A 15,890-nucleotide genomic window follows, 5' to 3' on the forward strand; every position below is an offset into this window, starting at 1 on the left:
AAATACCTGATGATGTAAGAGAGTAATGGGTGTATTAAAAATGCAGGATCAAGCTAAAACTATACAGTAGAACCCCAGTTGCCCATTGCCCTGCACCTTGCCTAGTCATTTACACCAGCATAATTGAATATAAATTTCAGGTTTCAGAGTAGCAGCCGTGTTAGTCTGTATTCGCAAAAAGAAAAGGAGGACTTGTGGCACCTTAGAGACTAACCAATTTATTTGAGCATAAGCGCTCGTGAGCTACAGCTCACTTCATCAGATGCATTCAGTGGAAAATACAGTGGGGATAAATTGCTTTTCTACTATTCTGATTAGGCAGAAGTTTACATACACACAGCCTTTGTACTGGGTTAAATGACTACACAAGGTGCAGGGCAATGGTGAAGTGGGCCCAAGACATTGCCAATTTAATAAACAAATAACTAAATCACACCTCTCCCTGAAAATGTATTACCCTCTATTGTTGTTAGTAATGCCTATAATTCCTATCACGGAGAGATTAGAGAAAAGAAGCTCTATGTTTTCAGTTTGCTTCCTCTGTGCATTTAATAGCTCTGAGTAGACTGGCTCTACACCGCTGTCCCTGGAGAATCAGTCAGGTTCCCCTGTTTGTGTGGGTCTTTTAAAAAGCAGGAAACATGCAAACCACAAAAATGGCCAAAGAATTGACATTACCTTGAACTTATTTTTTTAAGTTGGCTGCATACCTTTAATAATTCATTACACAGCATGACCCAGTCAACGACACCCATCTCAGACCAGTCCATTCTTTATTTAAGATAATTATACTCAAATTGACAAGCAGCTCAGTACGGTACGTGGGTGTAACAAAATACTGGTTCATTTCCTTTAGATCCAGGCCATGGTCCGCCCTGTGAATGGGAGTAAGGAAGTCGAAGGCAGGCACGCCATTTCTGTGACTTGAAGAGTCCCAATCTCCCTCCCAGGCTGCTCCAGGGACAGTGCAACAACACAAACTGCAATTGCAAACTGACAGTCCAGTTCCTAGGAAGCAAGCTGGCTTTCCACACACTTTAATTTTACTTGCAGAATAGCTCATCTTAAATGTTAATATTGCATGGTTAGGATTTTTTAAATAATGACTATGTTAATATCTTGTTCTCACGCTCTTCCCTGTTGTTCCCTTAGGCTCATTGTTCTTGTACTGATTACCCATGAAGGTCTTCAGCTTCCTGACCATGCTATAAAAACAAATATTTCAGTGGAACCATGAGAAGAGGCACAGCAGCCTGTGATGGAAGGTGCTAATCAGTGTACTATGGCATCATTTGTCTGGTGGCGCTATCATTTCTTGCAGCATTTAAGCTTTCTTTTTAAATGACTTAAGTATCTACCCCATAGTGGTGAAGATCTTGTTCTTAATGCGGAACGACAAAGAACGAAACAACAGCACCAAAGAACAAACCTTGGCCCTAGCAGTGGCTACAGCTGGCCCTAAACACAAGGGAAGCCAATGTTACTGCTCCATGGGCATGCACACCATGCAGAAGGACCTTGCTGCAACTCCCCTTTTCCATACAAAGTGACAGGGCCAATGAACGCACAGCCACACGTGACATTTTTTGTAGCAGGGACTTTCTAAGGAGTGTTTATGGAATGCCTGTCACAATGGAGACCAATGATGGGAGCCTTATGCATAACCACAAGACAATCAATAACACCAGCACAACAGGGGTCCTCCCCCGCTTGCCTGCAGCCTAGCAGCACAAGGGGCTTTTCTCCTAGCTGCCAGGTTCCTTTCCCCACATCTTGAAAACCAAGCCAACCAACCAAGCAAAAATCCTTTTTGACCCTTTGTGCAAAGCTCATTTATTCAGGCTTTGGACGTGGGGAGAAACATTTGGGTCTAAGACGTATAAACTGCCCCCTATCACCTTCACAAAACTTAGCAATGGAAATTTAAATGGCAACACTTTCAACTTTTCACTGCAGGTCATTTTAACAAAAAACCTACAGCTACTCTGAACTTTTGAACGTGAGCAGAACAATGGCCTGCCTCCACCTGTAATCTGACCACTGCATTACAGAGGGGAGAAAATAGACAAATTTAATTCAATTTCAATACCACAGGTAGGACTCTATTTCAAACTAGGGGTTAAAACAATTTACTCTGCATCAAAAGTAGTTAGTGGAAGAATGTCAAAATATTGAATTTTTTTCCATTGAAATCTTGATAAAAAGGGTGTGAAAATTTCAACCAGTTCTAATCAAAGAAGATTGATATTACCTGGGAGCCTCTATTCCAGAGACTGCAGGGGGAAGGGGTTAGTATAAGAAAGAGGACGTATGCACGTGTGATGTGTGCAGCATGTTTGTGTGTGTATCTGTGTCAGTCGTAATACGAAGATTTCCTTTTCATCGTCGTAAAATCTCTAATTAATGATACTGATGTCTTTCAAGGGACAACGCTATACCCCAGTGTCTCAGTGGAGATTACAGCCCGGTATAATTTAAGGTGCATTACCTTTTCAAAGCAGTCTGCGACAAATTAACTGGGCGACTCCCATTAAGTATGGAAGTATCACATTGAAAATGTGTCTTTATAAATTTCACCTGACCCTCCAGTTGTTCCACATGCAAAATTCACATGGGGATTCTATGTGCAAAACCACTTCAAGATCTGTTCCATGTGTCTGGTTATACAACATTACTATCGAAGTGGGAAGACAAGGACTCCCAATCAAAATGCTGATGACAACATTAGCACACAAGAGTGTTTACAGGAAGTGTTCAAACGGCAAAGTGAGTGGCCCTAAAATATTAAGAAATGTAGCCATGTTCCGTTCTAAACAAAGGGCTACAATTGGGGAAGGCACTGTCACTTACTGTCATTCTGTACAGGGCCCTGACCTGGCTGGCCAGTAGTCACTTTCACAACATAAATGTTTACTAATATGCTGTAAAGTTCACGTATGTAGCCCCAACAGTTCACATATGTAGCCCCAACTCACGTGAATGGGAGTTACACGTACAGCTTGAGGATAGTAGGGCACCTGGGTTAGTATTTTAACATGCCCCTTAAAAATGTGTCACATTGACTTTAGAGTATTTTACCTATTTACTTAGTGTCGTTGATTAGTTGCAACAGCAAGCAGCTTTGTGAAATGTGACTGCTGCCAGTACCAGTAAGTTAGTACTACAGTGTAGATTAAGCGCTCCAACTCATCGCACACTACTGTCATTCCATGGAGGTCAATGGAGTTATGTTGCTGAAGGATCAGAATCAAGCCCCAGAATACTAGCGGAGAAACTTGTGTGTAAACTGGCTATACTTAGGAAGAATATAGGTGTTTGGAAAGAGCAAAATCAACAGGGTGTCAAAATGGAGAACTGGACACGTGTAAAATATGTTCAAAGGCTAAATTCTGTTTCTCCTTATATGACCATCAAGAGGTGAGTGTGGAGCAGAACTGTAGAAGCCAAGTGGAGGTTCCTCCAAGCCATTCTGCCTGAGCACAATGAAAATAAACTTTGCAAAAGCATAAAATCCACCAAATTAAGGATGTGAGGAAAGAAGATTCAGACCTTGAATATAAAAATTAATATTTTGGGAGACTATGTGGGCCTGACTGCTAGCTCTTTTTATCTAACACCCCTCTCTTTTGCCACCATGCAGAGAAAAGTGGGTAATTACCATTTATGTGAAACATAATTATTTCTTATATTCATCAAAAAATATGCAATTTTTCCTTTTCCAATATTGCTGGAGGCCCCCAGAGGCTGCATAGCCATTTCAATTCTGCATTCCATGCTACTCAAAAAGAAAAAATGTACCCATTGAAATAGACACTTCTCTGCTTTCTGTTTTTGCCTTTTCTGATAAGGATGAGTGTTTGCCATGTCCCAGATTTTAGAAATATGAAGTTTGCAACCAACCGTCTATTGTCTTTTTAAAAAAAACCCTTAAATTTCCATTTTTTATTTTATTTTTGGAGGGGGCGATGTTGCAGTTCTCAATCAGTTCAATGTATCTTGAATCTCTGTAGAAGAATACTACTTGGCTAGCTTCCAACTGAAACTTTAATAAATAAAGAGCGCTCCAGTAATTTTAAATTTCTCTGCGCCATGAATAAGGATGTGCTACAAACACTGTGGATTTCCGCTCAGGGGGAGGAAAGCCTGAAATGTGGCCTTGCACAATATAGTATAGTATACAGCATACAGTACAGCAAATACGGTAATTTAGCTCTTTGTCCATCTTCAAGATTAAATCTTGAGCCCCAGTCCTGCAACTAATAGTACATGGGCAGACTGCTGTGTCCATATGTAGCCTCACTGAAGTCAATGGTTACAACAATCTGCCTGGACGGTTGGCTACGTCTCCTCTTGGACGTAGAGGAGTGTGATTCCCAGCTCACCTACACATACTCTCTATAGCTCTCATGGAACTAGCAAGCTAAAAGCTGTAGTGTAGCCGCAGTAACATGGGGCAGCGGTGCGGGGTGGCATTGGCTAACTGCCTTGAGTACAAACCGGTCTGGACCTCATGAGTACATACTTGGGGCAGCTAGGTCAGGCTGCCACTCGTTTCTGCCCAGGCTACCAACACTATACTACTATTTTTAGCACACAGTGCGAGTATGTCTACACGATCTCAGAATCACACTACTAACTGCAAGTGTCGACACAGCCTGTCAGCTGTAGAATTGGAGTCTTCCAGAATTGCAGCTCTCTTCACTTTTTAAGCACTTCAGTAAAATGTTGGTGCAACCCGTGTTCACATTAATTGCAGATACACAAGTAATCCCACTGAAGCCCATGGAACTTCTCAGGCTGAATAACATTTTATTCATTCCAGGACCACAGAATCAGACCCCCCGGATCATAATTCCACAGATAAACAGTGTAAATATTGGGGGGAGGCATTAAATCCTAAATAGAAATACTGTTAATTCAAAACCTTTTATGTCCGTATCTACAGTGAAACAGCAATCTGACTCCGGCAACATCTGCCGATAACATAGTATGACTCTTTCTTGCAATCAGGTGGGAAAAAATAGTTGCTCACACCTATGTAACATAAACAAAGGATAGGCAAAGAACTGAAAAAAGACTGCCGAGATAAAGGACAAGGCTTAACACAGCAGAGTTATTGGACCAGATTTATCTCTAGTGCAAATCCACTATTTAATTAGGTATGACTTGGCCCCATCACTTTACTACCCCCTCCCATGTAGGGACATTCAGCATGGGCTGTACAAGCCCACCTGGAACCCTGATTTCACTGCTCCGGTACCCAACCGGGCTAGATTACAGCTAGCTCAGTACGTCCACCCAAGCTGCAGTCACACCCTATGACTGCAGTACAGACGTTCCCTATAGACACATATTTTCTTTAGAGAAAATGGAGGTGCTTGTAGAATTTACAATTGGGACCATGTTCTCACACTGTTCTGCAAGCAGTGGTCCCGCTGACTTCAATGGGAAATGCGCACAGAAGAAAAGTGCTGATAGCTATATATAGCATCTTTGCATATAGTGCTCGGGGTATTCCATTTTATCCCTTTTCGTGACTGAGGAATCATCCTATTTAATAAGTCTGGCCACTTTAGAGTCAATGGAACCCACATCCAGTCTGTGACTTGTCACTCAATTTTCTAAAACTCTAGACACTTTGAATTCAATGTTCCCTTTGAAAGAACCCCAACATTTGCCATTTATTACTGGATTTGTCCAAAGTAAAGACTTCATCCTGTCTAAAAACAATTCTTGTTTTTTAATTATTTCCTAAGGTGTCAAGTACAACTATTTTAGGGATTGTTGGAAAGATGCTGGCTTACATCTGTCATGTTTCAACAGTTTTCAAGAGAAAAGGAAATATGAATATAAACACATTTTGTCACATTAGATAATGTCATAACTAAACAATTCATAGCTTGCAAACAGAGCACTCATACTGCAGCAGTTTGCCAGCTTTTTCAGAAGTAATGAGCCTCAGCTGTGAAAGGGTCTTGCTTCATAAGGTATGTAATAAATCATTATCAGAGTGAACCCAGCTCCCATGTTGTTCATTTTGGAGTGCAATTATTAACACCCCATGGGATTTCACACAAATGTTTAGGTTAAAAAAAAAACAGTTAAACGTACTTTTTATTCACTTAAACTTATTACATATTACTAACATTTATTCGCAATACTTGTGAATTTAAGCACACTTTTTTGATAAAAACTGAAATTGCAAGATAGATAGATATGGTGGTAAAATATGAGAGCAATTCTGTACTTTTAGTTTAGTTAATCCAGTCTTGCACAATTCTATTTATCCAGGGGTCTTATATTTTTGAGGGGCAAATAAACTAGCAGCCATTTTTAAAAAATCATCAATCAATTATCAAAGCTAAAGAATGAGCAGATTTTGAATGTGTGCTGGTCAATTTTTATGAAGCTTTGCAAGGCTGAGTTCATTCTTGTCAACAGGAAGGTATACGTCATAAAATCTTTATTTGACTGATGTGCTAGTTTGCAATATTGTAAGACAATATATTGTAAGACAATATTGTAAGACATGGGATACTCACATGCCCTTGATCGTCCAGCTCATTGTTCGTAAGTTTCAGTTTGTCAAAGCTGATCACTTGCCTCATCCAAGTCTCCCCTGAGGCGGGTGAATCAGGGTGAATATACACACGAGGAGGTACTGGTGAATCAGCATTCCCGGCCACCATCCACTTAGAGCTATGGTAAACATACCTATAAAAAGAAGCCCAACATCTGTCAGAATTGAACTGGAAATAATTCATCAGGCTGATTTATATTGATATAGCAGGACTTCATATGTACAGCACCCGTCAATGTACAAATGTTGAGGGACAATAATTACAATGGATCTAGTCACAATATCCCAGAGAGAAGTGATCATTTTTCCAACAGGAAAAAAAAAAGAGGGAAAATAACCAACTTAAAAGAAGTCTATAAAAATAGTTAGGAAATTCAACTGAGATTTGAGAGATAAAAGGCAAGTAATCAATATAAACAAAGTCACAGCATTTTGGGGAGCCTTCTCTCTCACCACTGTCAAGTTACCTTAATAGCTGCACTAAGAAACACAATAGTGTTCTTTGCTGCAAATAACATGTTTAGTTTACTTTTATTTCAACTTTCAATTTTCAGTTGCTGCATACAGCTGAGTTACAAAATATTAGCAAAAGTATCTACAATAGACAGGACCAAATTCTGCTCTCATTTAGAGCCTGATCCAACTCTCATTAAAGCCAGTTGCAGTCTTCCCACTAACCACCAGTTACGCTGGGATAGATCCACTGATCTCAATGGCATCACTCTGGATGGCCTCCAGTATAAACAGAGCAAAATCTGGCCCTTAATCTATACAATGACATAAACAACTCTTTATATGACTCACTTAGCATGTTGTTTCTAACATGAAACAGTCCACAAATAAAACTATTCCAGATACAACGCATCTTGTGACCATGAAAAAGAGAATGAAATTAAAAGAAGAATTCTGTGAGAACCATATTGATCTTCTCGACAGTACCACAGAAATATTTAAATAAAAAACCCACATCCTATTATGTTTCTTTTTATTAAAAAAAAAATAAAGTCATTCTGCAGTAAAAATGTCTTATCCTTCAGTAAAAATATCTTATTCTGAATTCAGCCATTTTGTAGATTATGTATTTTTTAAAACCCACTAATTAAAAACTGTGCAAATGAATATGTCTGATAGGCATACACCCTTCAGAAAAAAGAACAATGCCCTTAGCAAAAAAAATAAACAGTATGATTTAATTTTAAGAAACGTCTTTCAACACTTTCATCAGGTATGTCTCTTTGTACAGTTCTCCTCTTTAAGAGAAAAAAGAATATGCAACATTATCAATAGTGGAAACAAAATTATTCATTACAAATATGTATGGATGTAAATCATACGAAGCCATCAATTATGAAATGATATCTATGATACCTTCTCGTGATTCCTTCTTGTGGAGAAACAGCTTCTACCTAAATCATACAGTTTGTTATTTGTTTTAATATTTCTTATCTTATGTATTATTCTTTTTAATTTGTGAATGAATTAGATTTAATATTTAATATTAAGATGTGAACATTACAAATTGTACTTCATTGAATTTATTTAAAATGTTTTAAAACAATACCTAACTTTTCAGATAAGGTTTAATTTTGCTAAGTTTAAATATAAATTATCCTCAGCTGATACCATTTCAGTTAAAGTTTTGTCATTTACTTCAAGGGGAGCAGGATTGGGCCTAGTGTACAACTGTTACGGTATCTCTGTGCTGTTCAGATGTTCAGGGCAGGCAGTTTGTAAAGTATCAAGCACAGTAATGGGACTAAAATAATAATTAGTATAAAAGAATACATCCACTGCATAAGAGCCTTGCTTACAGAAAAGTGAAATCAGATAAAAGTAACACCACCATTTACCAGGAAGATAAAATAAACATAATACTAAATTCTTAACAAAAATATGTGTGTGCCAACCATGAAAATACTGCATTTTATATATGATAACATGAGCTGAATTTGTTTTTTTGGAAAATTAATAGTCAGCCATGCAGACAGCAAGGACTATAATAATATATATATATTTAAAATGAAAAAGACACATTCATTGTTAAAACTACTACTATTTAATATTAATTTCCTCCTCTGAATATCAGAATTTTTAACATTATTCAAGTCTTGACATAAAGATCGCTGTTTATAAAGATCAGAAACTACATGCTCACAGTACTGTGTAAATTTACATTTCTGTTATGACCAGCTGACAAAGTCTTAATTTGGACCCAAATCAGCATAAAGATTTTCCATTTTAATTGAACTGCTCTAGCCCATAGCCCAGAGAAAACCTGTTTCGGTTTGTTATGACATAATCCAAAAACAAACACCCTTTCTCCTCCCCCCCGCCCACTATATGAATTGTTCTCGGAGTTTATATGGTCACCTTGCTGAAAATTTCTCTGTAAACAGAACTACAATTGTCATAAATGTGCCTATGAAAGGAGGAAATTACAATTAATAATTTTAGTTACACAAGAAATGTAGTTCAGACTCAGTGCTGGTATGGTGAGAAAAAAGTATTCCTTGAGAGTAAGTCTGTTCAGCTTGATCCTCTTCCCCTATATTAAAGTGTCATAGTTCTACAATTAAACCTATGGGAAATAGATTTACTGAATTGTTCTAACAATGGGTTGAAATAAACAAAATGATAATATGTTAGGGTCCAATCCTGCTCCCATTGAACCACTTGGTAAAAATCTTCTCTTGACTTTAATGGCAAATAAGGTCAGGCCCTTGATTCATAAAGTTTCTAAACGTGCTAATAGTAATTATTGTGGGCCTAAACCTGCAAACATTTCATCAGACCAGTAGTCCAATAGGCATAGGACTACTTGCTTAGCTCAGGACTGCCCTGGTAAGAGTTCACATAAATGTGACCCTTCTTTGAAGTGTTAAAGAAATAATTAGCATAACTGGTCAATCATTAATAAATATATTCTTTAAAATATGAAGTTTTCACAGACAGAAATGCCATAATTCATTCAAATCAAAATCACTAAAGATACCTACCTGTTATCCCTTTTTAATCTGAATCCATAACACAAGGAGCAGCATTTATCATAAATCCATCTGAATCATAATTCAAGAACATTTAAATGCTTTGCATTTTAATGTAGTGTCACTAGAATATAGAATTTTAATATTTATTCATTGATAGGAAATAACTACAAAGGGACACAAAGTGGATGTATGTAGCTGTGGACTAGGAACAAAATACATGAAAAATTTCTCTTTGATGGGGCTAAATTGCAGTCTGTGAAAGCAAAAAAAAAAAATGACTGCTCACCTATCGAACATAAGCCTAATGTAGAAAGCACTTCAATAAAAACTGCAGTTGTTCTTGCACACTTGGCACAACAAACTTATTTTTATGCACTGAGATGAAAATAGAAATTTGGAAGAGCGTTAAACTCTACCTTCTGTTCATATATATTTGATTTATATTCTCTGCCAACAGCCATATCTGTATGGTTTGCATCACAAGCTTTGTGTTTTACAATTACAGTACCTGTATCTTTTGTTATCCACTGGCACAATGTCCATGGCAATGTAATATTGCTGATGTGGGTCTAAACCTGAGATCTTCACTCTCATTGCGGGGAACATCCGCCTGAACAGAGAAAAAGGGAGGTCATTTTAATATGAAACGGATTTGGGAACAGTTTTACAGTACAGCAAAGTAACCAGTTTGTGAGCACCCTCTCCCTCCCTAACACAGAGAAGTCTGTAAGAGTCTTTTTTGATCATTATGGCCACATAGCCACGAAATGGTCCATTTGATAGGTTACAACAGATTTTTAAAGTGCATTTTTGCTGAACAATGCTTCATATGTTTTGTGATACATTTTGAGAGTACAAATATCGCCATTTAATTTCAGCTTTATTGTTAGATAGTAAGTCATTTTGTTTTGAGACTTTATTTTAGCTACATGTGCATTCAAAACCTGCTAGCCATTTACTAGACATATATTACATGAGATGCGCAAGTAACAGCTCTTATCAAGCAAGATCACAACCTGCAGAAATTTAAATTGTCAGATGAGTACTGACAGCAGCAAAGGGTGTGTCACTTATATATCAGCAAATCATACCATTAAAGACATGGTGATATAAATATAAAACAAGGATGCAGTTATAAAACTCAATGTACCATGCTGTAACCAAACAATATGTTCCTTATTCAGAAGGGACTTACAGTCTGTAACATACTAAAGGTGAAGTCCATGAGTTGCTCTGTGTTTGAAAGGTACAGTAAAACATCTTTATTGAAAGCAGAAACCAAAGTACAAAGTATGTTTATAAATAAGTTCATCATTTAGATCATTTGATGTCCAAAAGTGGAATAGTTAACCAATGTGGAGATTTTAGATAAAAAAAATCATGTCTCAATTCAGGGTGTGTTTGACACTTGCCTTTTAGATGAAAAGTTCATTCTGAAGGGCAAAAATAAGAAATTTTATAATGACTAGTTGATTGCATACTAATAAAAGAATTTTTCTTACTACATAAATCCAAATGCCATCCAAATTAAATTCCATGTTTTCTGTTGTTCTTAAACAATTAGCGAAATTAAAATTGTAGAAGGAAAAAATATATGTTATTTCTATAATTTCTAAATAAACAGCAGGGTGAAACTGCCTTGGCTAACTGGTTCCTACTGTTATTTCAGTGCACCTGTAAGATAAAAAAGGAAAATCTTTGACTGGACCCTCAAGACAAATGTTGCTTTGTGCTAGTTAAGACTGCATTTCAATCATTAATAAAGCCTCCCTGAAAATGGAGAAGGTAGCATATGGATTCAATCAAATATGTTTTTGTAATTTCTAATAAGTTCCGATATTTTTATACTAGCCAGGTTTTTGCCATGTGTATCCATTGGAAAGGGGGGAAAGTTTATTTTAAAAGAATACAACATTCATAGACTTCATCCTAATGAACAGGAAACCTAAAACTCCACATGCTCCTGTGCCCATCTAAAATTATCCTGATCTACCTAGCTCATAAATCAATTTGCTTTATCCACTTTGATGTATTTGCAGATTTTAGACTGTGCATGCCATCTGTATAGTTATTATAAATTAGCTGTCCAAAACAGCATAACAAATCTGGCTGCTGCAGCATCACATTTTGTATTCGATTAACATGAATGAACAAAGCTATATTATGAGACAATGTGTTTATCCACCTGAAGGAGAGCATAGCATAAATCAGGAGGGCAGTTAGGATATCCTGTCTCATTTGTATTCAGTCTGATCTTCCTTTATCAATGGACTTCACAATTAATTTTAGCCATATTAGCCTCCTAGAAACTCCAGCTTTCCCTAGTTCCAAGAAACAACAGGAAAAAGAAAAAGAGAAATGTGCCTGTGCAACTGTAAATTGGACCGGAGACTAGAAATTAACAAGCCAGTTTATACTATTCATTTGTTGTATTTATGAGTGTGGGATGCAAATGACTAACAAACTACTGCTTTCTTCAAGGACCCGTGCACCCAAGCGCTGCCTGCGGGAAAATGGGCCTGAACTCTTTAGTTTTCTCATGGCGGTTTGATTGTGATGTGGTTGTGCCGTCTGATTTCGATTACTTCTAGGCAACTTCTCCCTCCGCGGTACTGCTGCGCCCACCCAGAGGTGCAGAAGCTGGGTGCTGGCTTTCTGCGTCTCTCCTGACCGGTGTAGCAGAACAGCCCGGCGCAGAAGGACACTTTTGCCCTAGTGCCTTTGCCCCAGAAGGCAGAACTGGATGAGTGCGCGCCGCTCCTTTTTACCTTCCTGCCTTGGTGATGATCATCTCGGTGCCGATCTCATGGAAGCGCTTCCACAGCTCGGCTCCCTGCAGATCTACCCGGGGCACTTGCGGGGTTGGCGGAGGGGAACCGGCCCTAGACCCCTTGGGGGAGCCGCCGGGCGAGACTGGCGGGGACCCTCCTAGGAAACTCTCCTCGCAGCTGCCTGGAATGAGAGCCGGGAGGCAGGGAAGCGGAAGAGAGGGTCAGGCAGAGAGCAGGGCCCGGGATCGCCGCAGCCACAGCTCCCGGGGACTTTGGAGCGCCTTGGACTGAGAGGAGCCCGGGGAAGGGCTGCTGGGTCCAGCCCTTGCCCCCAAAGCAGCAGAGAAAGAGCCAGTCAAAAGTCTTCCCACGCCACCCACTGCAGCTAGGGGAGAGGCACCGAGAGGCCTGGAGCATCTCCCGACCCAGCGCGCGTCCCTCCCAGCGTTTACACACCGCTGCGCCGAGGCCCTCCTGTCTCTCCCGTGGCGGGCCCAGCGCAGAGATACCCGGCCTGTGCAAGTGGGTATACGCGGGTGTCCCAGCGCGGGGTGAAAAGTCATCCGGGACCATGTGCGGAGTTCAGAGCTGATAACAGACGCCGGAGGGGTATCTTTTCAATAGCACCCATCACCCCCATCACAGCCAGGGCGCTCGCTCCACGGGACCGGGCAGCCCCGCTTCAGGGGTGAGCACCAGCATGCAGCAAACCCCTGGCACCGAGGAGATACGGTCGGGCTGACTGTTTTCCCGGTGCTGCCGGGACGGAGCGAGCCAGGCCCTTTGCGCTGCTTTTTGCAGGCGTGCGGGAAATGAATTAGCGTCGCAGCGTTGGCTGCAGATTTCGCTGGACATTTGATTTCACCTCTGCAGCGTTTGCCCTTCTCTGGCATATTAATGCACCGTTTTTTTTAAAGGACACGAATCCACGTTGTTCCTCGCCTCAGCTCTTTTACGTCTAGTGTTAGGATTGGGGTGCTGTTAACCTGAAATGCAGTTGCCAAAAATACCAGGGAACGGAACTTTTAAACGAACACGATCGGGGCGCACCAGACCCTTGCTTTCCCCGAATGCCTGGAGAAGTTGAATTAACACATCTCCGCTCTGACAGATATTTTACTACCAGCTCATTGGCGGGAGGGATTTTTGCACCACGGTGTTAAAGAGAAAAAATAATCAGGGGACGGGAGGGAAGTGTTGGATCCGGAGCCAAGCCGGGTTCGAAGGGGGGGAGGCGAGAGGAAAGAAACTTGAAAAACTGTCAGAAGAGTGAGTGAGCCTCCAACACAGCGAGAGGGAGAAGCCGGAGTGCCTGACCCGGCGCAGGAGGGTTTACAGCGAGCAAAGATGAGCCACGCCGGGGTTGGGCTCTGGGACAGAATCCGCCCCCCCCGCCCCTTCTCAGTGTGCCCGGGGAAGTTCCACGGGTCCCGGCCGGTGTGTGGGGCCAGCGGCTGCTTTGACAGCTTGGGCGGGGTGCGCAGGTTGGTCCCGGTCCCGCTGCAGCGCCCAGCGCGGTGGGATGGGAGCGGGGAGGAGACTCACCGGCGGGTCCCTGGGCGCCGCAGCTCAGCTCCAGCTCGCCGCAGCTCCTGCCAGGCGCCGACGCTGCCCCAGCGTGGGGCTGCAACGGGGCGATGTCGGCGCCCTCGCAGGAGCCCGTTTCGCAGCCGCTGCCCGCTTCTGCCGCCGCCGCCGCCGCCGCCGCCGGCTCCTCCTCGCCGCCCAGCTTGCGCCGCTTCGGCTGCTTGTGCTGCTGCTTCTCGGCTCCGATCAGCGCCTCCACCGAGAAGGCGTGAGCCTTGAGACTCATCGCGGTGCCGGGCGAGGGTCGCCGCTTCTCTGCCATGCCCGGCGCGCAGCCCTCCCCACCCTAGACCCCGCTCATAGACACACCGCGGGCCCCTGGCCAAAGCCGCGCCGCAGCGCCCGGCCCTCGCTCCCTGCCGCCCTCCCGATCCCCCAGCCGCGGGGCGCGGGGCTCTCCTCGCCCTGCTTTTCCAGTGCCAGGGATCAGCCAAGTTTGCCTAAACTGGTCCCGTTTGCAGAGGCGCTGTTCCGCCCCCTCCTCCTCCGAGCTCTGCCTCGTCTGACGGGCCAGGCAGGACTGACATGGGGCACGAACGCTCTGCGGACACAAATTAGGGCTTGTAATTGAAATTTGTTGCCTTGATCTGTCAGCACTTCCAAGCAGGAGACCGGTGGGAAAGAACTCGCTCATTAGTGTCAATAAAGTGACTGGGGCTGGGCGGAGCCAGGGGGGGTTGTGTCAATCAAGCCGTGTGCGGGCCAATCAGAAATTGGGGATTATCTCGAGCCCGGTCCTTCTTCCTTACAAGGTTATAAAAGTGCAGGGTGTGGGGGAACCCAACGTGTTGCTCTCCGACTCCAGAATTCACCCCCTTCGTCCCCCGCCCCGCTGCGGGCGTGTCAGTCACAGCCCCGCCCCCCCTTCCCGCGAGAAAGGTGCGAGGCTGCTTCACTTGATCGTGGCAGCAGCATAGACCAGAATTCAATAGATAAAAATAGGTTCGTGCCCCTCCCCCGTTACACTCCCATCAAATTAACTCTGGGTAAAGAGCATTCATTAAAAATAGGGAAACGTTGCTTTTCCCAGCTTGCAATGTTTCCTCCTGGGAACACACGCAAACCTCAGAGGGGACTCAGATTTGCATACATGCAGAATAAGGGTATGGCACTACACCAGGGTTTATTAGCATGGCAGAGTTTTTTATTCTTCTTTTACCTTTCTGGTCAGGAGCTTTCAGTTCTGTGGTTGGGACTGTACCTGCGTTAGTCTTAAAACTCCCCTCAAGGAATCTCATTTGAAATGTACAAAGCTGTCCCGCGGCTTTAAGTGCCCATTGCATTCCCTTTCTACAGTAGTTCTTCGGGGGAACAACCGGGTTTAAAAACTTAATAATAGTAACAACGGCAGGGTTGTGAATTATTCCGCTGCTCTGATTGCATTAAAACAGGGGCCAGCGTGAATTTAAGCACAAACCCTCGAAGCCCCCGTTACAATAATCGATTGTACACTGAAGCTAAAAAGAAAAAAAAAGGAAATTCAGCGAAGCCTTGTATGAGCACTGACATTTACTTTAATAATAATCATATTCGGGTGCGGGCTAGGGAACGGATCGTTTTGTCTTTTTTCCCATGAACAAAATATCAAACGCTACAGAGCTGGGGCCAGTATTATTATGCTCTTTGCTTTCCCAGACCAGCCAAAGAAACAGCTCGCCTACCCTTTCCTTTAGAACACAGCGTTACAGAACGTTTCCACTGTCACATCAAAGTGCTTCATATCGTTAAACAGAAGAAAAACACATCTTACGTAAGGAATAGTAAGGTTTTATATAAGAGCGATCACGGATTTAGGGCACTGTTTTAAACAATCATATCCATATTCTGTAATTGTAGACTACATTAACGTCCTGCGTCATGTATGTTCTTAGAGCTATTGTTTGAACTATTGAGTAGCAAATCTCATAGGTTCTAAAGGTCCAGATAACAGGGTTTTACATACCACTAAAATGTAAACCCATCTCT

General features: G+C 42.0%; 1 protein-coding gene across 1 annotated transcript in view; it reads right to left on the reverse strand.

The window, feature by feature from the left end:
• The window catches only part of TBX18 (T-box transcription factor 18), a 30,614-nt gene extending 16,069 nt beyond the window's left edge, over positions 1–14,545 (reverse strand). The window contains exons 1-4 of the mRNA XM_073336584.2: positions 13,884–14,545; positions 12,336–12,519; positions 10,076–10,177; positions 6,543–6,714 (exon numbers count right to left, since the gene is read on the reverse strand). Coding sequence (XP_073192685.2) covers positions 6,543–6,714; positions 10,076–10,177; positions 12,336–12,519; positions 13,884–14,187 — 762 coding nt within the window. The 5' untranslated portion in view covers positions 14,188–14,545. The remainder of the gene's footprint in view (positions 1–6,542; positions 6,715–10,075; positions 10,178–12,335; positions 12,520–13,883) is intronic.
• Positions 14,546–15,890: the final 1,345 nt, after the last annotated feature.

Source organism: Lepidochelys kempii, chromosome 3, assembly GCF_965140285.1.
Source record: "Lepidochelys kempii isolate rLepKem1 chromosome 3, rLepKem1.hap1, whole genome shotgun sequence".
NCBI classification, from domain to species: Eukaryota; Metazoa; Chordata; order Testudines; family Cheloniidae; genus Lepidochelys; species Lepidochelys kempii.